The 27,660-nt window shown below is 35.4% G+C and overlaps 1 protein-coding gene across 1 annotated transcript in view; it reads left to right on the plus strand.

Annotated features, from left to right (window-relative positions):
* The first annotated feature begins 283 nt into the window (after positions 1-283).
* The window catches only part of TRPA1 (transient receptor potential cation channel subfamily A member 1), a 38,027-nt gene continuing 10,650 nt past the window's right edge, over positions 284-27,660 (plus strand). Inside the window, exons 1-19 of the mRNA XM_075747093.1 lie at positions 284-456; positions 3,086-3,248; positions 4,625-4,800; positions 6,538-6,645; positions 7,492-7,600; positions 7,957-8,102; positions 9,573-9,709; positions 11,996-12,044; positions 15,813-15,912; positions 16,821-16,921; positions 18,184-18,353; positions 18,442-18,606; positions 19,958-20,072; positions 21,334-21,500; positions 22,380-22,473; positions 23,122-23,181; positions 24,560-24,658; positions 25,501-25,571; positions 26,045-26,192. Of these exons, the coding sequence (XP_075603208.1) occupies positions 337-456; positions 3,086-3,248; positions 4,625-4,800; positions 6,538-6,645; positions 7,492-7,600; positions 7,957-8,102; positions 9,573-9,709; positions 11,996-12,044; positions 15,813-15,912; positions 16,821-16,921; positions 18,184-18,353; positions 18,442-18,606; positions 19,958-20,072; positions 21,334-21,500; positions 22,380-22,473; positions 23,122-23,181; positions 24,560-24,658; positions 25,501-25,571; positions 26,045-26,192 (2,298 nt within the window). The 5' untranslated portion in view covers positions 284-336. The remainder of the gene's footprint in view (positions 457-3,085; positions 3,249-4,624; positions 4,801-6,537; positions 6,646-7,491; positions 7,601-7,956; positions 8,103-9,572; positions 9,710-11,995; positions 12,045-15,812; positions 15,913-16,820; positions 16,922-18,183; positions 18,354-18,441; positions 18,607-19,957; positions 20,073-21,333; positions 21,501-22,379; positions 22,474-23,121; positions 23,182-24,559; positions 24,659-25,500; positions 25,572-26,044; positions 26,193-27,660) is intronic.

Consider the following 27,660-nt stretch of genomic DNA (forward strand, 5'->3'; position numbering starts at 1 on the left):
CAGCTCCCCAGCCCGCTGCGGGGACAGCCGTCGACCCGCCAAGCGCCCACCCAGCACTAGTTTAGGCAGTGGCCCACGGGGACCGCCCGGCACCTGCTTGGCGGCGGGGTGAGCCTGCCAGCGGGGTGCCCGCCCCGGTGGGGAGCGGCTCACCCTCCCGGGGACCGCGGCGGGAACGGCCCCGCTCGCTTTCCACGCCTCCTGCCGCCGCCGCCGCCGCCACTTCGGCAGAGTGGCCGGGCGCCGCCTCGGCACCGGCCGTCACTCGGTCTCTCGCCTCACAGGTCTCCGGAGCCTGCGGGACGGGCGCTGCTCGGAGGCGAGCGGGCCGGCGCCATGAAGCGCTCTCTGCTGCGGCTCTGCCAATCGCGGGAGAAGGCGGCCGTCTCCAGCTCTTACCAGGGCGTCGTTTGCGAGGCGGATGCCGCCTCCGTCGCCTCGCAGGATGTCTTCAAGGTGCGTGCGGGGGGGCGCGGAGGGGGCGGGGGTCCTGAGGGCTTGGTGGCGGGTATGAGTGTGAGGGGGCGGCGTCGGGGCAGCCCAGCTGCCTGAGACACCAAGGTCGGCGTGGGACAAGATGGTGCCCAAGACCGGGGCTCCTGTGTGGGCACTGGGACAAGGAGGGGTGAAGGTGGAGGGTGATGTGGGGCTCTGGAGGCAGCCGTGCCAGAGGCCCTTTCTTCCAAGAGGCCTTTTCCCCTCACTTGTCAGTGGAGCTGTGAGGGAAGAGCTGTGAGAGGTGGGAGACAACAGGCTGAGAGTCACCCTGGCCATGGGGTGTGAAGGCACAGGCCGCTGTGGTGCTGTTCGGCCGAGTCCAGACCGCGGCGAGCGGGAAGGCAGGAGTGGAGCAGGCAAAGGAGGGTGTGGGGTGGCAGGGGCAGGCGGTGGGTGGCAGGCGGCTGCTGAGGGTTCACATCCCTCCTGGGCACAGCTCCCCACAAAGAGTCCCCCTCTTAGAGGGAGGTTGAGAGGTCACGATGGGAGTGAGTACATCATCTAGCAAAAACGTCCCAGAAAGAAAGTTTAGAAGTGCTGGGACTGGTATGAGGGGAAAGGGAACCAGCGGCACAACCCACAAATGCCATAAAGGATATAACATCTTTCCTTTTCCGCAGAGAATAGGATAAGCGATGCATTTATATTGCAGCAAAGGAGACCTAGATGAAATGTTAGGGAAGCCTTTTTTAAGGGTAAGAATTGCTTACGGGACAGATGACTTGGGTAACTTTGAAGATTTTTAAGAGCAGGCTGACCAAATTTGACAAAGTATGTGGATGCGTTTAAAGACCTCTTGAGGTCATTTCCAACCTTGTTTTCTGTGTGCTAGCTGTAGTCCTGAGCAACACCTCTTCAGCATAACATGGCTTGTCACTCTGGTGGGTGTCTGCCACTACAGAGCTGTTCAGGCGAAGTGCAAAGGAGCCGCTGTTATTTAAAATAGCTTGCTTTGCTGTTTTGAACTAACCGAGGTACTGAGAACACCAAAATGATTTCTTCCTTTCCTATTTTGTTAATGAAACACTGCAGCATTGGCTGAAGAATCTTATTTTTATTGATAGAAATTATCATCATGCCACATTTCAGCCGCATTTTGTCTTACGTTGACAAAAAATTCCAGTTTAAAGGGTGGAGAAATGTGATCTAAATCAATAGAAATATTTGAAATTCATTATAATTAAAATTAAATTAGAATGCAGGAAGGAATAGAAGATACTGGGCTCTATAATAAGGTTTTCTTCAATAGCTTTTTGATGTGTATAAAATGTTTTGATATTTTTGTATGTAATTGACCTCTTATTCTTATGACAGTGGAGTCATCTTAAATACCCTTTCCACAATGATATCACCTATTTTCTATTCGCTTTTTCTAATTGCACTTTTGAAGTAGATGCTACCCCTGTATTTGGCCCCAGTCTTCTAAATCTTTAAACACATTTGTAACATTATTCACATGAGTAACCTCATTGAGTTCAATGAGACTATTAAGCTGAAGGAAGTTAAACACGTGCTTAAGTGTATGAATGGGCTGCCCTGTAATGTATATTTGCTTAATGACAGCAAAAATTGCTGTGTCTTTGTGGTTCAGGGTTCCTGAAGAGCAAAGTTTTCCTTTTCTTTTGCAGCTGAGGAGGGAACAGTGATTTGGGGGGATTTCCTTTTTTTACCCTTTGCTTGCTTACACATCTTTGGGAAGGTTTGCATTTCTTTTTATGTGCATTTTTATCTTTTTTTTTTCCTTCTGTTCCCAATTTTGTTGAATTGTTTTTCTTTTTTATTGCCTTTTAATTTTTTAATAACTTGTTTTTAAATTCCTCCCCATTCTACTGCAATATTTTTTTTTCTGTCATTTTTGTTCGTATACAAGTATGGGGTTTCAAACACTTTAACAAAAATATGTGGAGAACATCATTAAGTAAGAATCAGCAGGGTTTCCATACTTGGCAAAGCAGAGTACCAGGGAGGTACCAAGCTGTCAGAGGGCTGAGCTGTTGGACGGGGTTTTATTGTATTACACTGTGAAGATGCTGGGTTCTTTCAGACTGAGATAGTAGCCCATGGGATGCTCTTCAGATACTGCTGAAATTAAAGAATTTATTGGTTGCTCTGACATAAAGAACATCACAGAAACCCAATGGCTGAACTTGAAAGCCCAGGACCCAATATCGGTCTGTAGAAATGTCTAGAAAATTAATCAAGATTATTAACTTTTCCTCTCTGTTGAATTCATTTGATGTCACCACAGCTGGAGAGAGTATAAAACAGTAAGTGATGAATTTGCTTGTTTTGAGATTTTCTGTGGTGGAAGGCAGATCTTGAGCTCGCTACAGAAGACAAAATACTATATTCAAGATAATTTATATTTTTGTTATTTTGCACTGTTTCTCATCTGGGTCTGATTTTGCATTCAGTCGAATCAATCTGAGTTTCACTATTGACTTGATCTGATCAGGATTTGTATACTTCTGTATGAAAGTAAACAGTTGGGAGAGAATTATTGGATGGTAACATGCCCACAGCAACACATTATAGCATTATTAACATCTTGCCTATTAGGAAAATGAGAATATTTGTATCCAAATAGGTGATTTCAGATGGAAGTGCCTGTAGGCTACGGAGCTTCATTAAGAAGAATCGTTCTGGGCTTACCAAAGTGGATGAATTAAACGCCACCCCACTGCATCATGCTGCAGAAGGAGGTCAAATAGAATTAATGCAATTGATCATAGATGATTCTTCCTGTGAAGGTAACACACATTTTATGAACTATTTTATTTAACAGAATAAAAATGTTCAATAATCAAAGTGTTACCCGACTGAAGCAGAACTGTTATGTCTTACCTACATTTATAGATTTAGACATAGTTCAACCTGTCTGCCACAGTTTGCAGTGTCTCAGGTGTGGCTTGGGTCTCCCTTGTTATATTAGGACTGTTTTCTCTCTAAAGCAGTGATTCAATATATCTTGTTTGTTTGGGGCTCAGATTTACAGGCTTCAGATATGAAAAAGAAAACTGTAGTGAGGTACAGTAGGCTTGACTTTCTATCTTCCTTATATATGTTATGTGTCTTTTGTTACATTTAAAATACTGGAAATGTAAAAGAGAAGTAATTTGGTTTCTCATACTTGCCATTCAAGTTATCATCACAACTTGTTTACTTAATAATGAGGAAGAATAAACATTTGATGAGATAGGCCGTGTAAAGAAATTTAGGGAAGAAGTGATAAGTAGGAGAACATGGGGCTTTGAATGATTGAAAAACCATCTGTGTAAAAGATGTTGTTTAGTAGTTATTAATAAGCATCGTGAAAGTACATACAACTCCACTGATAGACTATGGGCTACTAAGCAAACACACAATGGTCCTAAAAAGCTCATTTTTCACCTAATGATGGCCAATCTAATTTTAGATTATTCGATCTGAAAAATACTGTTTTTCTTTTCAATATATAATTTTTGTCTTAATTTTTGAGAATATATGTTGAAGTTTAGTTCCCATTTTTTGTGCAGAAAAACCACTTTTATAACTGATGCGAATTGATTTACCTCTGTGTTCTTAAGTGAATCAGAATAGATGTGGTCTTTAATATTATAACTTGCAAGCACTTATTTATTATCTCTTATTTTAGTTATTCACATTCACTTGTTCTGTGCAGCCTCTAAAGCAATAGCTGCAAAGTCAAAGAAGATAGGAAAAAGAGGCAAGGAATGAGGGAAATCAGACTCTTGGGGGAGGAGAAAAGATGCATAATAATGGGCAAGAAATAGGCAGGTGTTTGACCCCTTCCAACTCCCCACTACTGTAATTTCAAAAGATCTAATAAAAAGCTTTATTGCTATTTAATAACCTTATCAAGATTATTCTCTGCTATTTTAGTATATTAATATTTTGAATAGAATGTTTTCTCTAACCAATACCATGTATTTAGCACAATACTTAATCAATTTAACACAATACACTGCGTGACATGCAATCTTGCTCTTTTTCTCTTTAAAGAAACATAGTAGCACAGACCTAAACCTCCATTGAAGACACTTTTCTTTTTTTTCAGTGTGATGAGAACATTTTATGGTTTTGCTTTGGTTTTAGTTTTGGGTTTTTTTTCTCTCCTTTGACCTAGTATTAAATGTGATGGATTCTTCTGGAAATACCCCGCTGCACTGGGCCACAAAGAAAAACCAGGTTGAAAGTGTTAGTTTGCTTCTCAGCAGAGGAGCCAATCCAAACATTCTGAACTCCAATATGATGGCACCTTTGCATATGGCAGTGCAGTCCCTACATAATGAAATTGTTAAGGTAAGTCTAAAGTCCACATAAATACACAGATTGGATAAGTAGCTCAACAGCAGCTTCATGCAGAACACCAAGACCTTGTTTATATATGCTGTATCTCCTCATATGCTTTGTTTAGTGGCAGGATGTGTAACATATGAAGCTTATAGAAATGTTTGTGTCTTAGCACAGCAAGTAAAAAGGAACTTACTGATTTATATAAATACTGAAATTTGTGCTATTATAGTAGTTATGATGTTTTACAGATAATTCTTTTAAATTTTCCAAGCAGAAGGGATTTTATTTTAAAAGGATTTTTTTAGCACTAAAATTTCATGTAGGCATGTGTTATTTCAAATGTAGGGAGTAATGGAAATATCAAAATTTTCTTGAAACTAGTGTATTTTTTTAATTAAAATCAGATTTAAATTAGTCAAAAAACACAGTTCTTAAAACCAACATCTTAATAATCATTTGAATAATAGCAGAGCTAAAGCTGCAATTACAAATCTCAAAAATATGTTGTGAAGAAATTACCAAGGTCTCCATTTTGAACTTTGTAAAATAGCAACAGCATTGAAATTTTAAGCAGCGTAACTCTTTCCTCATTTGTCTAACTGTAATGAGAATGTTTTCATTGTATTTGGCATTTGGATAGAATTTTAGTATTTGTAAAGTGCTTGCATGTACTAGGTGAATACAACCTTAACAACACAGCACTTACTTTTTCACTTTAAAGTTGTCTCCTTTTCTAGTTCATCCAAACAAAAGAAAGAAAAACATACTTCTATATTAAAGACTTAAAATCCTTCAGAGATTTTCAGTGCTAAAATATTTCACTGTCCTCACATCTTTTACAAAATCTGTATTTACTGTGAATTAAGACTAATAAAATCTGAAATACAATGAAATTTTTAAAGTGGGCTTTGTAGCAAGTTCTGTGTTTGGGTTATTTTACAGCTCTGCTTTTGACTAAATACGTGATCTCATTTTTTCCCCACTTTATTGTTTATTCAAGCTAATTCTCCTTTGGTTTCTATTGTCAAATTGCCAAAGAGTGATTAAAATGTGCCAGTTCTTCCAGTACAGAAAAATTCGTTGGAATTACTGAAAGAGAACTTAACAAATATGTAGAAAGAGGAATAAATATGCGGTTCAGTATGGTCATTATCATTTCTACATCCTTTGCTTCTCAAAAAATGGTACTTGGTGAGACTGATAGTTCAGTGTTAGTTGTCAGCATAGGGACTGAAGCAGGAAATCATGACTGGAAGGATCCCTGTTCTCATCAAGTCCAGTTTCTCTTGATCTTCTATAACTGTCTGATAGATGCCAGATTAAGCAGGATCCACAACATTGCCACTTTCCAGGGAATGCAGAATATTATGAGACATTATAACAATAACTTCAGTTGAAAATCCTCACCTGCAATTTGCTGCAGAAAAGATTTTCTCCCAGTATTGGGGAAATTGTTAAATAAAACATTAAGATACTCTGCAACTATGTGCAGTGTTTATTCTAGTTATCCAGCTGTCTGCTGTAAAGAATTTTACTTTGTCGGTTCTCACCTGCATTTTTCAGCTGCATATTTTTACGTTCTCTCACATTTTGTCCCTCCTCTGCCTATGCGTTGTGGGCTGTTGGCATGCAAAAAGAACAAGTCACAAGAGTGCTATGGATGATAAAAACCAAAAGTAATGGAATAGGCCTTTGTTGTTGTGTTTGGCTTATGGTTGACTGAACGTTGTCTTAAACATTTAGATTTTAGTCCAGCATAGCAGTACAGATGTTAATTTGGAAGGTGAAGCTGGGAACACACCTATAATTGTAGCATGTTACAAGGATAATCCTGAAGCACTGACACTCCTGGTAGGTATAATTATCCATCACCTTTTCATGTGATTCTGTTTACCTTGATGCAGTGTTATTCTTTTCCTGTGCTCTGTCTTTGTTCAGTGGAGGGTTAATCATGGACCTAATATTCAAGTTACTTTACAAAGGTGCATGTATATGTGTGGTCCTTTTTATTTTATTTTATGAGATCGTTATATTGCAAATAAATGTGCAGTGGACACCCTTACAGCATCACTATCTTTTAGATAAAGGGATCACCCCTCAGGAAAAAAAAAAGGTAATTTAAAGTTCAAAAAGAACAACACTTTTTGTCTGAAATACAAAGTATTTTATCTTCCTCTATGTCACTGTTTTTCTAGAATTTTCACTTATATGCTTCTGAAGCATGAAGAAAACTACTAATGAAATACTTAAGAGCTGTTTGAAAAGAATGCAAGCAATTCTTATATATGATCTGGGATCCCTGATACTTAAAAAATATACTTTGCAAAAAAATGAAGTGTGGTATTTTGTGATTTAGAAAACTGTAGAAAAAATGTCAAGCATACCTGAGTTCCTTTACTTGTTTATGGGACTTTGTGAATAAGGCTTGCCTGCTTTGTGAAAAAAAATCAATAGAATAGTTCAGTTGGAAGAGACCTACAATAATCATCTAATCCAGCTGACTTCAGGGTTGACTAAAAGTTAAAGCATATTATTAAGATGTTTGTTTATAAAATTCACAATGAATATACAACATTAAGAAAAAAAAACAAAACAGGACATAGCTACAGCTATACGGGAGACTATATCTGTAATAATATGTTCGTTAGTCAGAATTTTCTGTATGTCATTAAGTTATATCCAGGCATTATTTTTCAGATTGAAAATGGAGGGAAAATATGTAAAGCAAACAAAACAGGATGTATGCCTATCCATGCAGCTGCATTTTCAGGCGCAAAAACATGTATGGAAATTCTTTTAAAAAAAGGTAAATACCTTGTTCCCAAGCAGTCAGTAAGATTTATTATTTATAGTAGTGTTACCAACTTACTGCTTTACTTCTCATAAAACTGTTCAAACAAGCACTTATAACTGTGATTGAACTTACAAGAAGTTAATGCAATTATTCCTATGGGCAATTCATGCTAGTAACTGTTGTAGAATTGCAGCAGCAGCTTAACTCCTTTCCTAAATGTGTGTTCATCCATTGTTTAATGATAGATGTGAAAGGTTTTTGAGGGGGGAGAATATAATTCCACAGTTAATATACTTGTTTTGAAAGCCTTGATATCTTCTGTTATGTCATTCTTGCTTAAAAGATTTCCATTTATTTTCATCTCTCAGGTGAAGAATTGGGTCACTCTGCTAAAACCCACATCAATTTTACCAATAATGGAAAGTGCAGTCCACTTCATTTGGCAGTTCAAAGTGGGGACCTTGAAATGATTAAAATGTGCATTGAATTTGGAGCCCAAATTGATCTAAAACAGGTAAAACTCAGAGCGAAATACAATTTTGATAAAAACTAGATATCTCTAAATCTCTGAGTGGTATGGAAAAAGAGATGAGCAGATAATCATTACTCATTGTCTCTTCCAATGCAAAACCTAGGGAGCAGCAAATGAAAACAAGTCTTTAGTTCAAATCAGGCAAAATGGCAGGTTTCTTTACACAAGTTACACAGGATGTTGTGGGTATGAAAAGTTTGCGTGGATTTAAAATGCATTTGTGCAGATCCATTGAAGAAAAATCTGTCCTCAACTACTGAATACAGCAACATCCCCTCTGGCTGAGGAAGACCTTGCATCATAAACAGGTGGAGTCTGGGAGAGCACTGGGGAAGAGTATCACTGTGGTAGAGCCTTCTTCACAAACTCTTTACTATGTAGCTGCTATCATCCCTTCCAAGAAATGGGATGTTCTATTTGACCCTTTCTCATCATTCTTGTTTATGTTCAGCCTTGCCCTGGTCTTTACAGTATCTTCTTTGTAAGCAAGCACAAGTTTGTGATGCTACTGGTGTTAAAGTGATACTGTTGGTGTAGGGGCCTGTGCCCGCCTTCATGATGAATAAACATTTCTGAAAATGTCTATCATTAATCAAATTGTTTGCAGGGCTGAAATCAACTCATGAGAGCAAAGATAAACATGGTTTAGCTTTTTTTTATTGGTTTGATTCTTTGAAGACACATGCTTTTGAATGTGATGATTTATGCTGCTGATTTTGTGATGGATAAGACTGTTTTGTGAATGCTTATGGCATTATGGAAAAGCCCATTCCAATGCACTCACTGAAATGTTCCTGTTCTGAAAAGGACAAAGTCAAAACCCTCAGGCATGTATCAAACCTAGTTTATCCCATCTAGCTAAATGAAACCCTGTTTTGGCAAATCTTGTTCTCATCATTTATTTATTGCTTAATAATTTTATGACTGCCTAGCTTATAAAAGTTTAATAACATATTAGACCAAGTTATTTTTAAGCTGCAGAAAAATTTGTTTAAGAACAACATCTAAGGAAGATTTCATTTAAGGAAGTCAAAAGCATTTTAAAATCATAATTTCTGTATTATATAGGCACATTTGTTTACTTATTCATTTGTATTGGTCTACCTATGGTTTTCTGTAGTTTTGCTTTGCTTCATCTCTTGTATTAAAGGGTGCTGTGTGTGTCTGTTTATTAATTCAACTACAAAAAAAATTAAGACTGTCATTATCTCATATCTTAGGGAGTTGGTATAGAATAATAAGGCTGAATAAATAACAGTAATAAGTTCCTTTAGAGCTATCTCTTTAGTCTTTTCTGGTCTATAAGATATTTTTCGAGATCCACTATTTTATTTAAAGTCTCCTTACTTACATACAAATTTAGGCATTTAGGAATTACAAATCTTGTGTTTAGCAGGTTGGGGGTTAGGTTGTTGGGGTTTAAATGTTTGAATATTGTTTTCCCATTTACAGAATGAAAAATGCACAGCACTTCATTTTGCTGCCACTCAAGGAGCAACTGAGATTGTAAAGTTAATGATGTCATCCTATGCTGGTGAGGAATCCATTATTGATGCTGTAGATGGGAATAAGGAAACATTGCTTCACAGGTAGGGGGCTGCTCTGCCAGACTTCGCTATAAATTGTGACCCATGATATTCTTAGCTATTTTCAACATCGAATTATACTTTATATAGTATACTTTGGAACACCCTTCCATATGGGTTGGAACTTCTCCATGGGATGGGAGATGGTTTTAGTATGATATGAAAGAATCAGTAATTTGGTCAGAATGGTAAAGATTTTGGTGCTGATCTCAAAATCAAAACAGTTCCAGTTACCTTGGAACCATGTCAAGGAATGGTCACTAACAGTTTGTATTGAAAATTTACTCCAGTAAAGAACTAGTAGGTGAACAAGTTTATGGAATTAACAGCTTCTGAGGTTGTGGAATAAATGCCATCATCTGATGGGGTTGTGTTCTCCAGAAAATGAATGAAAAATAATATAAACAATTTTAAAAAATAATTTATTTTCTTTCCCCCCAAAATTATTTTATACCTGATCAGGTACAAGTAGATGTTGGTACACTTCCCTATGACTATAAAGTTGCAGGTGGCATTTGTATATGTAATAATCCTCTAAACTTCTAGTGTTTCACAGTCCATTTGAAACCGGAGCACTAGACTGTGGAGGAGTTTCCTCAGTCTTCTGTAGCAGAAAGGCATTTAAATGTCCTGGCTACCAACTCTATGGAAGATAGTGTCTTTCCCCATATATACATTTTTGCAAGAAAGCTGTGCCTCATTGCATTTAAGTAAAATATAATAATTTTACAGTGTTATTCTACAATGAGTTCTACAATACGAAATAATTGGTAGCAAGTCAGAGGCAGTAGAGATGATTGTTCTTTGAACATGATATAAAGTGGAATGATTCAAAGATAATTGAAGAAATTTAAAAGGGGAGTGTGCTGTAAAGTTAAGATAAGGTTTGGGTACACTTCGAAATGCTACTGTGATAGAACACTACTGAAGACAAAGTGGTGACAGAACACCAAAGAAAATTGTGCAGATGCAATGTACTACATAATAGATAACTGGCTGTCATATCCATGGAAATGATTGTCCTTGGCAAAAGCTTTGGACCAAAAAGAATGACACTCTCTTGCTCCCTGTGTTTGTGAAACAGGAAAAAAAATATTATCAAGAATCATCAGAAAGGTAGAAAGTCATCCAAATCTCTCAGAATATAAATAAACTGAATAGGAATGTTACCTTGTTAAAAAGTGAAGAAGCATTGAAGCATAGGCAGGGCATGATCCATTCACATTCCTACTGGCATGTTTCCATCTAAATATTTTATAAAATTGCTTCGCTGTCTCTTCAGGCACCTTTGAATTTATTTTGAGTGTATGTGAAGCATTCAGAATTTATACCTGGCTGGAGAGGTCTACTATAGATAACGGAGGCATCTCTACTTATTTGGAACCATGACATGACTTTTAAAATATGTCTTTTGAGTAACCAGTTCTAACTATAGTACACCCTGTGTTGTTACTTCTTACAATGCTAAGGGAACTGTTATCTTTGAGATACAGTACACCCTTGGAACTGTCCTTCTGTGTTGCTCATTGAGTTAAAATATTTAACAGACGTCTGACTTCTGAAAACATTTAGAATGTGTGTATTAACTGTGCTATACTTCCTGTTTTGACCATTTTTTCCTATAATATATAATTCAATGTCTTATTGTAAAATAAAACCTGAGAATTGTTCATGTGTATAGACAGCTTTAAAATATTTTTAGTAAATTAATAAATGTGACCACAATTTATATCAGTATATTATATTTTTTAATATTTTTTAGTAGACTTGCCTGCCACAGTCAGAATATGTTTAGCTATATCATGACCATTTTAACCCCACTCTAGCATTATTACACAAAATATATAGCAAGTTATTTTTTGAAGATGGGATCAATGGAATGGATTTGAGGCTCTAGCTCTGCATGGAACAAACGGAGTCTGAAGTTTATGGAATTCTATATTGACTTTGTGTGGTACAGGGAAGGATCTGAAATATGAAATGACTAGTTCTGTTAAAAATCAGTGGTAAAATGCCTGTTGAACTATTCATGAGGTCTTTGTTTCCCACAGTGAGTTTTCAGTGCCTTAACTGAACTGAACTTAGTTTAAAAACAAAACTCCATGACAAAAATGGAAACAATTTATTAAAAAGAATTATGTAATAAAGGTATCTCTCTGTCTCTTTATTTTAAAATGTATTTATTTGAAAATATTAGAAAATGCAGCAAATGGAGAAAAATGCTACCCTTTGGCTTGAAACTTCATTGTCCTTTCTAATGTTACTGTATTTTTGCATTTTTCCCCACAGGACAGCATTGTTTGATCATTATGAACTGGCAGAGTATTTGATTTCAATGGTAAATATTTAATCAAGCAACATGTTTATAGAGATTATTGCTATCTATTACTACAGGTCTGCATAGAGAAATTCATAAAGGAGAATGTGTTCTCAGGTATAGGTTATTTAGACATATGTATATTTCATAATGCATAATTGACAGTTACAGTACAGCGATAGTTATAGCTCCATAATAGCATCCCACAGTTACAGAGGAGGAAAACTTGCATTTTTCTTTCCATTGTACTTACTCAGAAAGGTTTCATAAACATCTTTTACTAGATATGTCAAACTGGTTCAGTCATTCTCACTTTTAGGATATGAAATATGAAATAAATGCTAAACATGCACTGAATTTAATCTGATTTTTCCAAAAAGATATCCTTTCTTTGAAGTATGTACATATGATTGTTCTGGGATCACATAGCCATATATTGAAGTTTGATGATCTAGAAATATTTTTCATTCTGTGTAGCTTGGTTATATTTCTTCACTGAACAATTATGATGGAGAAAGAGAAGAAACATAACCGGGGATGCTATTGGCTGTGCTCCAAGTGTCCATTTACACCAGTTAAACTAAGGCTCATATAACCATTATATTTCCCACTCTGATGAGGAAATTTTCAGAAGTCAGCAGACTTCTTTTCCATTTTATGTATGTTTATGTTTTATACTTAATTTCATGACAATTATATTAAGAAAAATTCTCTTCTACATACAGTTTTGCTTTTCTCAGACTCTGTGATAGAGATTGGATTTAGTCAGAATTAGATGTTGTGTTTATTTTTAATTCAAATGTGAAATGGTGAAGTTTGCTTAAACTTGTCTGACAGCACAACAGAAGTTATTACCTGATAAATACAGGCACAAGTTTTTGCATGTGGAGGCTTATGTGCACAAAGTATTAGAGGGAATATCTTTAACACTGTATTTGCTAAGAACAAACTTTTGTTCCTTGAGTGTCATTTTGGCTATTTTGGCCTCTTTTGTAGAATCTATGCTGAGGGTTTGTTTGGCTTTCCATATAAAGTATGTCAGGTTTTAAGTTTTAGGACTGTTTTCTTTTGCCCTCTCTGGGAATGGATCAAAGAATGCCGGTTGGGGTTTGTGGGATGTGGCACTCCTGGCAAGATCACTAGGTATTGCCTATGCTGTGATGTACACGAGGGTGAAAAAGAAAAGGTGGAACAATGTAACTGCTCAAAAGGAATAGCAGTTCAGAACAGCTTTCTGGTTTTAATAAAGAACAAAATTTATTTATTTTACACATTAAATATCCACATTTCATGTACATTAACTTACAATGATTACTTCCTTTATCTTATTTTTGCTACTTTTTGTGTCTGAAAATAAAAGCCATTATAAACAGATACAGTGTTACATCTAGCTCTTCTAGATAGAAAAGGTAAGATTAGTCACGCTAAACAGAATTGCCCAGGCACAAAATGTATGCTATTTACATTTAAATTACACCGTGTTTTTTTCTAAATTGTAGGTCAATGTGCTACACAAAAATCAGAGAATCAAACTCTACAGATATTTCTTGCAGGGCTTTTCATTATTTTCCATTTCATCTCAACATAACATGGTGATGAATATATGCCCTTGTTTTGGTGAGATGTACAGCTATGGTTTACCATAACTGAAGGCTGACCAAAGCCTTAAAAAAAGCCAAAAGGCAGAAACCTAGATCAATATTCCAAACTTGTAAACATTACAAAACTTTACAGCTTTAAAGAAATGCTACTTACAAATCAGTTTGAAAATTAAGCATTTTAAGCACAGTGACTTTAACAATAATGCCAAAGTGGCCAATGTCACATTTGACGATTAGGTGCACAGCATCTGGCTTATGCGTGTAAATGGCATGATTGTATTTGCAAGTTATGTTCACAACTGTCAGGAAGAATAAAGACATGAAAATTAGAAAGTTCTCATGATTTAGCTAGTATCTTAGCAATTTCCCTGCATCTTTTAGTGGCTTTTTTTTTCTTGTGTACCGGACAATTTAGAATTGAGGTGTCTGGTGCTTCCTGAGTTTACTTCATTAATTTTATTGAAATGTGCTTATTCAAAGTAAATAAGCAGTAATTTTACACATTTTCTTGCTTCTTTTTTTTAACTTCCCTTTTCTCCTTTTGCTTCTTTTGTCTTCACTAAAAGAAAAATGACACATTAAATTGGTATAAATACGAACTGATATTTACAAAATTTGCATAATATTTATTTTATATTAATGTCTGTTTAATTCATCTATATTAATGTATAAATGCAAAAATAAAAGGAGTTCAGAAACTAAATTTACACACTTAATTCAGCTGTATCGTAAATGTGGTGAATATATGTGGCAATATTTGTTACTCCTTGTTGTGATAAATAATGATGAATGCTGCAAAATTCATTTTGCTGAAGGCTGAACACTGATGTTAGCTGGAGGGAAGGTGATTAAAGATTGTGTTATTATCTGGAAATTGCTGCCCTGTATTCACTGAAATGAATGACCCACTTGGATAAAAAAGGTCTTTGTTTCTTTGATGAACAAGAACGTTTTTAAGAGGTTGTCTGACCTTGTAGAAAGGTAACTGGCAGAAGGGTCCTGCATATGTTACTCTCAAATATTTCACTGGAAAGCTTCCTGTTCCCTGTGGTAATCATTGTACATTTATTAAATGTTATTACTACATTACAGGTTTTACCATCCTAGAAAGTAAATATTGCTCCTGATTATGATTAATTCTCTCTTGAATTAGGATTGGACCCAAAGATGATTCAAGTTAATGGAAAAACTCCCACTGATTTTTTTCAATGATCTTTGTGTATTATCTGAAATAAAATAGATTTTTTTGTGTACTTTGTTCAACTCATCCAATTTGAATTGCAACTCAGTATGTAGAAAAATTATATCTAAAGCATCATAAAATAAACACACATCTCATTGCTTCGTTTACTTGTATCTTCATATTCCCTTGTGGGCAGGATTTTTTAGATAGATATGTTTATGCTCATAATATTCTGCTAATATGATCATAGTGATACTGTGACCACAGTGACCATACTGTCCTGGCAATATGCATCTTGTACAAAAATAGACAAAACAGCAAAATTGCACTTTTGCCAGAATATCTCATTCGAGTCCTTGTGCTTCCCCTAAGGAGAAAGGATGTATCAAAAACCTTGAGTTTGGAGAACAAAAATGTGTCTCTCTAAATACAGCTACTTTGGAGTCAAAATTAAATCAGCTCCTTTAGCTTATGATGGAGAATAGAAAATAAAGATAGATCAAGCTATACAGATCGAACTATACTAATCTCTGGGTGCATTACTTCTTGAACAGTATTCATATAGTGCAGAGGTTCAGAAGGGTCTTATAATTGTAATTGGTAATTGTTTGATAGGTAAGACCACATCATTCAAAAGGGCTTCAATTTTTGTATTTTTGTATTTTTCCAGTATTTTTAATTGAGAACTATATATTTTGAATATTTAAATGCACGGAAAGGTACCCTAACAAAAGATCATGAGTTGTGAGTTCAGTATACCTAGAAGTAGTCCACTGTTATTTAGGCATCTAAATTTTTATATATAGATGACTGGGCTGCAGCTAATAGTTTGAGAGCATGGTAGTATCATATAGAGATATATTGTATTTATTGAATTTACTTATCATCTGGAGCCTCTGGAGTTACTAAGAATGCCTGTAATTTTGCAATGCTTATAAAGGGCAGCACCATTCTATAATTTCATTTATTCATTATTCATGATAAACTTGCAATTCTTTATTGCAGGGGGCTAATATCGATAGTGTAGACATAGAAGGTCGATCCCCGCTTCTGTTGGCCACTTCCTGTGCATCATGGAAAATTGTGAATTTACTGCTGTCAAAAGGTAAAAAGGACACATACAATATACTTTCTTTGAGCAGGGTTCATATGCATGTTAAAACTCTATGTCTAACTTTTTCCTCTCAATTTCAATTCAGCACTTCAGCATACGGGCCAGGAGCAGCTGAGCTAAACAAACAGCTGCACAGTGCTGGTAACTCCTGAGATAAAGGAAGAATTAGTGTGATGATTTCACCCTTTTTAATACAGAGTGAACAGGCTGTCAAGAAATGTGTATGCCATGTGTCGTGCTTCTCGAGGTAGAAGTGGCACTGGTACTCCATCCCTGCATTCCTTAGCAGTTCACAAAGCACAACTGTGGAATAAATACACCACTTACACAGGGTCATGTTTTGTCTCAACAATCAATCTTTAAGTTAGAGCCCGTATTTTAAGCATTACCTGTGATTTTATATAATCACAGTCACCTTGAAAATGTTTGAGCTATATCTTTCAAGTGCTACACTTTTGGTGCAAGCTAATTATTGTTACTTCCTCTTGTTAATAGCAATATAACTGATTTTGTTACTAAGCCCTGCAATAAGTTTTGAAGCTGTAACAAGATTACAACTTTCAAAGATTAGAAGAAGTGATCATATGCATCTTCAAATTACCTCTTGATTTGTGGGTGTTCAGTATCTCTGAATATAAGGGCCCCACAGAAATCTTAGTGCTGCAATGAAACACAAAATGCATACACACATGAAAAAATGATGAAATCTGAGTGTCAGTAGGGTGGGGTTTTTTGTAAGTAAAATTACATGTTATAATGTTGACTTGAAATAATATTTGTTATTTTATAGATTTATAAACACATTTGTTCAACATTTGTTCCTTTGTCTTAAACATCATCAATTAGTGCCGGGGCCAGCAGTTCTGAAGTTGCTGGTATTTATTTCCATATTTATCTAGGAGCAAATGTATCATTAAAAGATCATCTTGGGCGGAATTTCTTGCATTTGACGGTATTGCAGCCCGGAGGATTACAGCATCTGAATGAGAAATTTCTGCAGGTACAGTAAGCATAAATTTATGTATTTCTGTTACCCTTACTAGAAAATGTAAAGAAAAAAGCAACTACTGTTTTATTTTGGAATGTTTGTAAAAATTTGTCATACTTGTTAAGTTGCCCAGTGTCACAGAAAATAGTTTGAAGAGGTACATATCTCATGAAAACATTTCAAAGCCAATAATACAGTTTTCTTATTGCCAGGCAAAGGAATAACATAATCCCATAAATTATTTTGCTGTTGGGGGATTGAATAGCTCAAGAGGTAGGCAATAAAATACAGAACTTTTCACTTCTATTTTCCCAGCTTGCATGCAGTAAAGCTAGGGGACATGCTCATATTTAGTCAAGCTATAGGACTTCAGCATATTCTGCAGAAGCTTTCTGTGGACTGGATTGTAATGAGGTCTTGGATTTAGTTTTAAAATGGATTTCAAACATGGATTTGTATTTGGCTATGCTGAGGTGGAGCACTCATGTAGCTAGAGCCCAAGTGTGCTTGAAAGAGTTAAATTTGCTAGCCTTCAGAACTGCAGAAACATCCTTTTAAATGTGAATCAAATATAACTGATCTTACAACATCTGCTGAAATCTGTAAACAACTTTGATTAGTAATGCAGAATGGATTTAACATCCCTTTTCAGAAGGTGTCGAGAATTCGTTTTAAATAAGAGTGATAACTCTCAGTTGTCTGCATTGACTTTCTAATTATTGATCATACTAATAATTCAGAGAAAAGAGTAGAGCAGGCTGGGGAAGGAGGTTTTTAGTTGCTTTAAGAAAGGCTACACATACATAGTGTTAGACAAGGTATGGAGGAAAAACAGGGAAATGAAGATGAGAAAGAGAAATGGGGGAAATAAAATTACACTGTAAATCAGTGAACTGATGGTTCTTGACAGCCAGCAGTTTTGCTACTGAATACAGCCTATAGATGACCCTTATGTTTTGTATAAGCCTTCTGCTGACAGCAGTGAGTTGAATGGCAGCAAAGAAGAATCTCCTGTATTATGGTTGTACTGTGGACGCAGTAAGGGTGCAGAGTGGCAAACTGTTCTTTGAAGAGTAGTTGTTTGAAGACATGGTGACCCACAAATCAGCAGACATTAAGTGCTCATTGTTGCTAAATTTACTTTTCCTGAAGTTTTTTATTTTTAGATACTGCTTTAAAGTATTAATGCTATTGTTATGAGCTATTAGAAGCTGTGGAGCGTTAGTGATACAAATGTAATTCTGTGCTTTTGGGGTTTTTTGGGGGGATAACAGATGGAACATATTAAAAATCTTGTAGTGGATGAAGATAACGAAGGATGCACTCCATTGCATTATGCATGCAGACAAGGTGTGGCCCTCTCTGTAAATAATTTACTCAGTCTCAACGTTTCCATCTACTCTAAGAGCAGGGATAAGAAGTCACCATTACACTTTGCTGCCAGGTTAGTAGTGCATTCTAGGCAATGCAATTAATGCCATTTTTCCCATCCCTCTTCTTTTGACATTAATTTATTTGTTTATCTTTCAAAGCTATGGGCGCATCAATACGTGTCAACGACTTATAAGAGATATGAAAGACACAAGACTTTTGAATGAAGGTGATAAGAAGGGAATGACTCCCCTTCATTTGGCAGCCCAGAATGGTCATGAAAAGGTAGTTCAGTTTCTTCTGAAGAGAGGGGCCCTTTTTCTCTGGTAAGTATACAGACTTCCATTCATCAAGGCAAAAAAGAACTATCGCCCTACATTTTATGTCCATCTTCTGGGAAGTTAATAAAATATAAACACACTGTATGAAAATATTTAATATATTAATATATACAAATATAAATATACGATATAAGAGCATACGTATACAGATTTTGTAGAACTAAGCTGATTGTGCCTTGCTTTAGCCTGACACCTAGAATCATGCCTAGCTGTAAAGCAAGGCTTCTAAAGCTGGGGAAACAGAGGTTTCTCTATATCCAACTGAGAGAAGAATATTGAACCTTTTGACGGAAAAAAAATATTGGTTTGGAAATATAATCATGTCAGCTTCACTGACAGGCTTGAGTAGGGGTTCTTAGAATTGGTCGTTCACAGGCAACTTGCCTTGCACTCTTAAGTTCTGATTTCAAGCCAAAGATCCTCACAGCATTGGCAGCTCCACAAAAGCTTCCAGGCTCACACCTGTAAAGCCAGGAGCCATAGCTACCAATGTTGAGAGTCCTGTTTCACAGGTACAGTCTAGAGCTTTAACTTTCAAGTCCTGTGCTTCCCAGTCCACTGCAGCTGCACCTTGGAGCTAGGGGCCTAAGAGTTCTGAGGCAATCCTTTAGCAAACAAACAGACCTCTCATACCTTCATTATTTGTGACTGCAAAGGACCTGCTAAATGGATTACTGTCAAATCCTTTATTTCCAGTGTCATTAGCTGGACTACTCTACCTAGCCAGGATAGAGATGATAATATACATATACATAAAAAAAGTATATATATGTATGTATATCTATGTGTACGCATGTATGTGTGTATGTATTTATGCTTAATTTACACTTAAAACTGCATTTTTTTAAAGAAGGTGCTGGTAGGTTCTATGTGATAAAAGGTTTAATGAGTTTTGTTATACTAAGATGAAGTGATATTGATAGGAATAGATTTGTGTGCTTATAATGTTTTTTATATTCACTGTCTTTAAATGCAAAATTCCATAATATGGCCATGATCTATGCCACATCTGTTGCCAAGTATTAGTAACAGAATAATGCAAGGATTTGTATAATTTTCAAGGAACATAAAAGAAAACAGGTGCAATCCATATATATGCAGAAACAGAGAGAAGAAACGAGGGAGAGAGACCCAAATACTATTTTTGAGTTGAACCTTTTACTTCTGAATGATGCATTGATAATCACATAATAGTTGACAGAAGGCATGGACATCTCTGCGGTAGTCATGCCAAAGAAAAGAGGTTTGAGTCAAAGGGGGAAACATTTACATTTACTTTAAATTTATAAAAAAATTTTCCATTTATAATTACTAATTTTATACTGCTACATGTAAGTGATTATAAAGGCTGGACAGCTCTGCACCATGCTGCCTTCGGAGGATACACTCGCACTATGCAGATCATTTTGGATACTAATGTGAAGTGTACTGACAGAGTGGATGAAGAAGGGGTATGTGTTCACATAGCATTATTTGTTACTTGTCTGCTATAACTTCTAGACCAAACATTGGTGGTATGCTATTGGTAGTTTTCCATTGTGCATTACATGTAATATTTCATTTCCTGTGGCATATTTAAAGTCTTTATATTTCACCACTGTTAAAGTTTTTTACTTAGATTAATATATGATTGCTGAAATTGTTATCCAATTCTTGTAAGTGGGAGATGAAAAAATGCAAATAGCATACTAGAAGAAATACTATGTTAGACATGTCCCTCTTGCCCCCTTTACAATGCAAGAGTATTTTAACAATGTACTACAAACATTGGTAATTTAAATTTAAAGAGCTTATACAGATTTTTAAAAATCCAGTATCAACTGTAACTCATTAACATATTGTTTTAAATCCATCTGTTCTGCACAGCGATATTCAGCAGATACAGCTCCTATCTTGCTCTGAAGTTTGGATAAATGGAGTATCTGTTGTGTCAAGGCAGATTCCCTTTCCTGGATTGGAGACCGCTTGTATGAACCTGCCTAACAGTTCCCCATCAGAAAACATAGGGTGGTCATTTTAAAGAACTGTACAGTTTCCAACACAGAAGGTGTTGTTAATTTCTCTGAGAAGTGGTCTTGAAAACATTTAGAATTATTACATTAGGAACAAATCTCTTGCCTAGAAATTAATAAGAAGCCAATGGTTAGTTCTTAATTTCCCTCAGAAAAATCTGGATGAGTTGGGAAGGCTTTCAAAAGTCAGTTTGGGTGTGACTTGATTTCTAAACCACTGGTTGCCTTACTCTATGAAAATGCCGAAGAAAAAAGTGTTCCTCTTACAAAACTGTGCCTGCAGATTTTCTTGCAGATTAGTATGAGCACATCTGGATATAATTGGATGCTTCTGTTCCTGATTATCGAATGCAGGTGTTCTGTATCTGTAGATACCATCATTTATACCTATTTGTGACTTGCAGTTTGTTAGTTACAAAACTAAGAGATATTAATGATTTGGTCATTCTTACCTACAGCTGAGTTTGCTCTTCAGATTTACCACTACTGTAACTGTAGACATAGAATAAAGAACTTGTCTATAATCTCTATCAGAATCTCTGTGACAATATTCTTCTTTTTAGTGTTGCTAGTAAAAGTATTCAGGACTTGCAACTGAGAATAGCATGTGGCTTTTCAGTGTGGGAAAGGACTGAAATATGTAGGGTTTTTTTTAAAAAAAAATCTCATGGATGTATTGCTATACTACTTTTCTGCACAGAACACAGCTTTGCACCTGGCTGCAAGAGAAGGACATGCAAAAGCAGTAAGGTTACTTCTTGACTATGGTGCGAAAATTCTGTTCAACAAAGCAGTAGCTTCTTTTTTCCATGAAGCAATACACAATAGGAGAAAAGATGTAGTGTCTGCTGTCATTTTGCACAAAAGGTAAGGTACACAGAAAAGGGTTTTTGAATTTGTTTTCTGTTGTGGTTTGGTTTGATTTTTAACTAAGATTAAGTTCTGAAAACCTGTAGTTTAATAAGTAAGACTGAGTACATATTTTAAAATTCCAGAGATTATGTTGTGTTCTAGTGAGGGCAAATAAAAGATGGCATAATTGTGATGGATATCAGACATGTGGCATGTTGTTTTCCATATTAGATTGAGTATTCAGATTCTGTTAAAAAAACATGTAGAAGCCATTAAAAATAAGTAATCCTCCCCACGTTTTCCCTCTTCTTACATACCTAATTTTGGCTTTTCACTTAATGCTTCAATATCTACAGAATTTTAATCAAAATGTGTGTATAACTGATACTATTCAAGAGATTTACTTTAAAATTGTTATTTTAAATGTTGCGAATATTTAAAAATGTGGCAGTGTTCAACTGCAGTTTAAAATATTTTGTATTACAATATAGTGAAGCCCCACTTCAGGAATAAAAGTGTTGCACCACTAATGATTGCCTAATGATTACATCTCTTGGTAAGAGTTGCAGGAACGCTGCCATTATTTTCTGTATTTATTATTACTTACCTAGTCTTGTAACTCAAGATTCCAGCTTTAGTTCAGTTTCATATTTCTTAGAAGATTTTAGCGTAGTTGAAATGTTTCTGTTTAATAGATAACAGAATTAAACATGAATCATTTTTAGAGAAGCATCTAGAATGTTACTCAGTTACTCCCCCAGCAGCTGTTTTTCCAATTGATGAATGTAAACTTGTTACATATTGTGATTTGCAAGATAATATCTTAAATAAAAGTAGTTAATTTAAAAGAGAAGCAACTACTTAATTTTGCATTATTTCACCTCATTTTTGCAGATGGGAAGAAGCTGTTGTGACATTCTCTCACTATTCTAGTGCCAACAAGTGTCCTTTGCTGGAAATGGTTGAGTATCTTCCTGATTCATTTAAAGTAAGTTTTCTGCACATATTAAAGAAATGACTGCACAAAAAAACCCTTAGTTACATGGCATCATTTGGCATTGCTTTTATAATGCTATCATCACTAATACTTACTACTATAAAATAGAAATAATATCAATTCCAAATTGATTTAATTGTATTTTAGTGATAATTTCAGTTTGGCTTGTTTAATTTCTTTAGTATTAAAAAATTTCTTCACTTCCTGAGGTCAATGGAGTTATAACAGCATAAAAGTAGTATAAAAAGGAATATAAAAGCGATAAAGTCAGAAGAGAATTGGGTTCAAAAGCATTTGAGATATTTTCACCTTCTGAGCTAACTGTTAAATGACGTTACAGAAATTATTTTTATTAAAACAGCAAGTAACTTGGTATGTATATATTTATAAACATCTCACATTTTATACTTGTAAATAGCATGTAGCCTTGTAAACTGGATAGTTTCGTTATTTAACTCCTACATGTAAACTGTGTAGTTTTATGTCTTCAAAACCTACACCATAAAATCCGACTGAATCATCACTTCCATTAGATGACAGCTATATTTGAAGGTCATCTTCTTTGCATACAAACATTATATTCTTTCTGATGAATGTTATCTATATCACCTTAATTCACTTTTCTGTTCATTTGCAAAGCTGGTTTTGGACAACTGCATAATTGAGTCTTCAGAGGAAAAAACAAGTCGAGACTTCTATGTAAGTGGATGAAAAAGATTTATGAAGATAGTGCATTTTATGGTCTTGGGATGGACTGTTCCACACTGTGCCTGGCTGTATGTTACCAATGGTACATTATTTGGGTAATAATTGAGTTAGAAAATCATCCGTTTGGCTTTTAGCTGCTAATACTGGACTAAATTCTGATACCCCTGACGTATTTTCTGTGGTTGCAATTATAGTTCTATAGTTGGTAAATTGAAATCAGCCAATATTTTAACTTGATTTATGAATAATTCAGAAGTTATTCACCAATAACTGTATTTGAATCTGTGCTTTTAATATATATTTGGCAAAAAACTTCTCAGTATTAGGATGGCTTTTAAAAATCAGTTTATCTGATACTAGCAATCTTCAACTGTTTTTTTAGCAAAGCCACTGATTTAATTCTCATTATTGCCTCTGTGACATCGAAATGAGCACATTTTTGACGTGAAAGTTTGTGAAGTACATAATATGTATACTTTAATGTATATGTCAAGTTGATATGGATAAGATACACTTGTAGATGAATATCAGGTCTTAACAGAAAACACAGGTGACTGATCTTTTTTTACCCTTTGGACTGTAAATGGCCTTGGAAGTTCAGTTTCTGTAATCTTCATGTTTATGCATTTTAACAAGTATAACAATAAACTTGAGCAAGCTATAGACTTTTATCTTTGCTGTGTTAATTCTTGCAATCAAGCTAGGTATCAGAGTTTATGGATATTTCAAAATAACAGTGGTGATAGAATACATAATTTCTATTTACATATATCAAAAACATGCCTATCATAAGTAGTACAATTGTCATCAATAAGTCAGTCCAGTGTTTTTCATTTTTGTAAATTCTTGTCCAAAATCTTAAGCAGTAAGCATTTTACAATGCTAAGAAGGCATGAATGTTCTACAGTTACGTTGACTTTGAAACTATATTGAAAAACAGCTTATCAATTATTACATTGGATCGTGTCTACATCATTAGCAGAAAACTTGCAAATTTTTTGCTACTGTACATTGTCTTTATATTGTGTTATCAAAGCCATATGACTTTTAAATACAAACTTTGAAGAAAAGTCAACATTAAAACAAATTACAGTTATGAGAATGACCTTTTTAAACTATAAGATTTTAAGAAGAAATTAAAAATAGCTGTTTGTTTAATCATTTTACAGTCACAGATGTGTATGTTGATGGCATGTGTTCACTGGCAGAGTAACTAACAATCAGTATACATCAGTGTTCTAATTACTTCGACACAATATGCCTTTTTTTTTTCTCTAAAGCATAACCTTTTTTGAAATTAAGCACATTAACTCAGCCTTAGGTTATCAGTTTCATCACATTTAAATGCTGATGTATGTTTATTATTCAGATTGAATATAACTTCAGATATCTTCAGTGTCCCCTGACACTTAACAAGAAATTAAAGGATGGTGAAGACATTTTCTATGAACCACTTACCACTTTAAATGTAAGTTCTTTATTTTACTCTGACAGCATTCCATGCTTTCTTGCTTTAGATAAAATCAAGAGGTTTGAATTTTTCATCATAATATTTCTTCTCCAAAGCCCATAACTCTGTATATTTAAAATATATTGGAATGAACTATGGGCCAAAGTTCGTATAGTCTAAGTAATAAACAACATTTATTTTAGGTTTAGATAAAAATTCTTAGTTTATTGAAACAACGATGAATGTTTCAAGAGGACATGCTGTATGTGCAGGTAATAGATCAGGGAAAAACCATACTCCAGTCATTGTACTGACCACGCACTGGAACATAAGGCATTGAAAAACCTGACAAAACTGATGTTTTCATATGCTAATTGCAAAATACTTTCTGTACTTAAAACAAATTTTGCTATTCTTTCACACTGCCAGTCTATTCTCTCATTCTTTGTCAGAAAACGTTTACTGAACAAACTTTCTGGTTTAATTTGATTACTTTTTTGACTTCCTGTTGGTAATTAGACTTGATATACTGTCTAATAATAAATAAATAGCTATTTTGTCATTAAATGTGACTGGAAAAGCTTGGTCACGGGTATAGTTGGCAATAGTTTGTACAATTTTTTAAAGCTTGAAATACACTAACAGAGCAGCAGGAGAGAAGCCAGATGTCTAAGTAGGCAGAGAAGGCAAGATAGTAACAGCTTTGGGCTGGAGTGCATAAACAAAAGAACTTTGCAATATCTTACAGACATTTTACTTTTCATTAGGCTAATATTCAAGTAAAGAAGGTGGCCTGGCCAGTTTTGTGAGCACTTTACTTAGCTAGATAAGTTTGATCCTTCTGCATTCTTGTTTTGTAGGCCATGGTACGCCACAATCGCATGGAGCTACTCAGTCATCCTGTATGTAAAGAATATTTGCTTATGAAATGGTAGGTGCAGTTTAATGTACATGAAATATAATATTGCGTGTCAGGATGAAGGCTATTGTGCCTGAGAGTTGTTGACTAAGGTGTACATCTTTATAGTGTTGACTGAAGCAAATGTCTTTTTTATATAACCTCTCATAAGCATATTTAGAATATACTGATGATTATCATATAAAATGTAGCTTAGCATTTAGTAATGATTCTTTGATATTTACAGCAAAGAATACCATTATTTTTGTTTCTGTCTTATTGCAAAAATACATAATAGTTTTGCCGAGTTAAAAAGAAAAGAAACAGAATTTCAGCATGGCCAATACTCTTTTGTCCACATAAAGCTCAATGAACACATTCATCACAAAGGGATTTTTTAAGAAATGTTTATTTTCTCATGTTGAAAACATCGTTGGCTGTTACATTGGAATGCATGGTCTTCTAAATTTGTAAAGTGTTGTAACTGTAACATTCTTACTTTCAAGGATGGCCTATGGGTTTCGAGCACATCTGATGAATTTAGGCATATATTCTCTCGGTCTCATCCCACTGACTCTTCTGGTCACTCACATACAGCCAGGAAGACCTTTGAATGGAACAGAGATCTATGAAGCAAGACCACTAGAATATGAGGTACTGAGTTTTCTTACTAGGTATAATATGTTTAGGATTTTTATAGCAAAATGGTATGATTATTTAAAAAATTTCTAGAATTATCTATGATTTAGCAACTCTAAGGAATAGAATTGAAGTGTATATTTTTAAACATTCAGCAGCAACTTTTGTAGATAATTTTCAGTTCTCATTTCTTATTTTTAATATTTTCTGAAAATTTTGCGTCTGGTACATGGTTACTTCAATTTCTTTCCTGAAGTGAATATTTCTTTAATGTTGAAGAAAAAAATAACAATGTGTATTTAATTATGAAAAGACATAAAATAGTGGATTCTTTAGTTTTATATGTCCTTTTAATTTTCAGCCAAAATAACTGGATATTGCACATTTAAAATTTGACACAGAAAGAGCGGTCAATAATAAAGTGCTTTTGGGTATTCAAATACATCTTTATTTTCCCATATTATGTATTAGTTTCCCTTGCAGGCCCAGTATTTCTTCACTAGGCTCATAAACTATGAGGCTAAGACAGAACGATTTTTGCCACTCTGTATATAGGTACCTCATGTACAACAGTAGTGAAAAATGTAACAGCAGAATTCAGTCATAAATGGATGGAAAACTCTGTGAAAGGTTTTTGAGTGTATTGGATGTCTCCCTTAATCCCTGTTAATAAACTTAAAAGAAAAAAATATAGACAGCTCTTTTGTGCTAAAATGTGAATACTATACCCCTATTTCGGAATTACGATATCTCAAAATGAAAAACTTGATCAGGTAGTGAAGTACATATGCATCGTAGTGACTTTTGAATATTTCTATCTCAGTCACAGCTGTGACAGGTGTGGGGCTACTCTAGTAATTTATGAATTTTGATCTCATTCATGATATGCTTTAGATGGAAACGATGCTTTAGTTGGGGCCATAAGGAAGGCAGGCAAGGATGAACCCTGTCTCAGGATAAGCCTGTCCTCCATAGATACTTTGGGGTTGTTAAGAGACAAAGCTCAAACTTTTTTTCAGAAGCTGGAACTGGAAAAATTAGGACACCATAGTGAACCAAAGAAGTTAGACTTGCCAGGTCCACCGCTACAGGAGAATGAGGCTTTATAAAAGAAAGACTGGTTGCGACTGGTTGATGTCCTTTTTGTAAGTGTTTCCTTCCTGCAGTTAAAACTAAGCAGTATTCTGTCTTTTAAGAAGGCTGTGTTGTCCCTAAGCTGAACATTGTACTAGACTTCCAGAGAAGGAACTGCGAGGTCTGCTGTTTATTGAACCTGTGAGTACAACTCATATGTAGTGGTACACTCCTGTGTCCATGTGATGGGCAAGAGAGTCACAGAACTCTGTCCCCACAACATGAAGTCATACATTCTGAGAAGACACCTGTGTCATTACCCCTGAAATGGTAACATAGTGGTGTTAATAGAGACAAATTTTTGCTATGTGGCGAACTTTTCAAAGGATCCATTTCAAATAAATGAACC

This window comes from Balearica regulorum, chromosome 2 (assembly GCF_011004875.1).
Source record: "Balearica regulorum gibbericeps isolate bBalReg1 chromosome 2, bBalReg1.pri, whole genome shotgun sequence".
Taxonomy (NCBI): Eukaryota; Metazoa; Chordata; class Aves; order Gruiformes; family Gruidae; genus Balearica; species Balearica regulorum.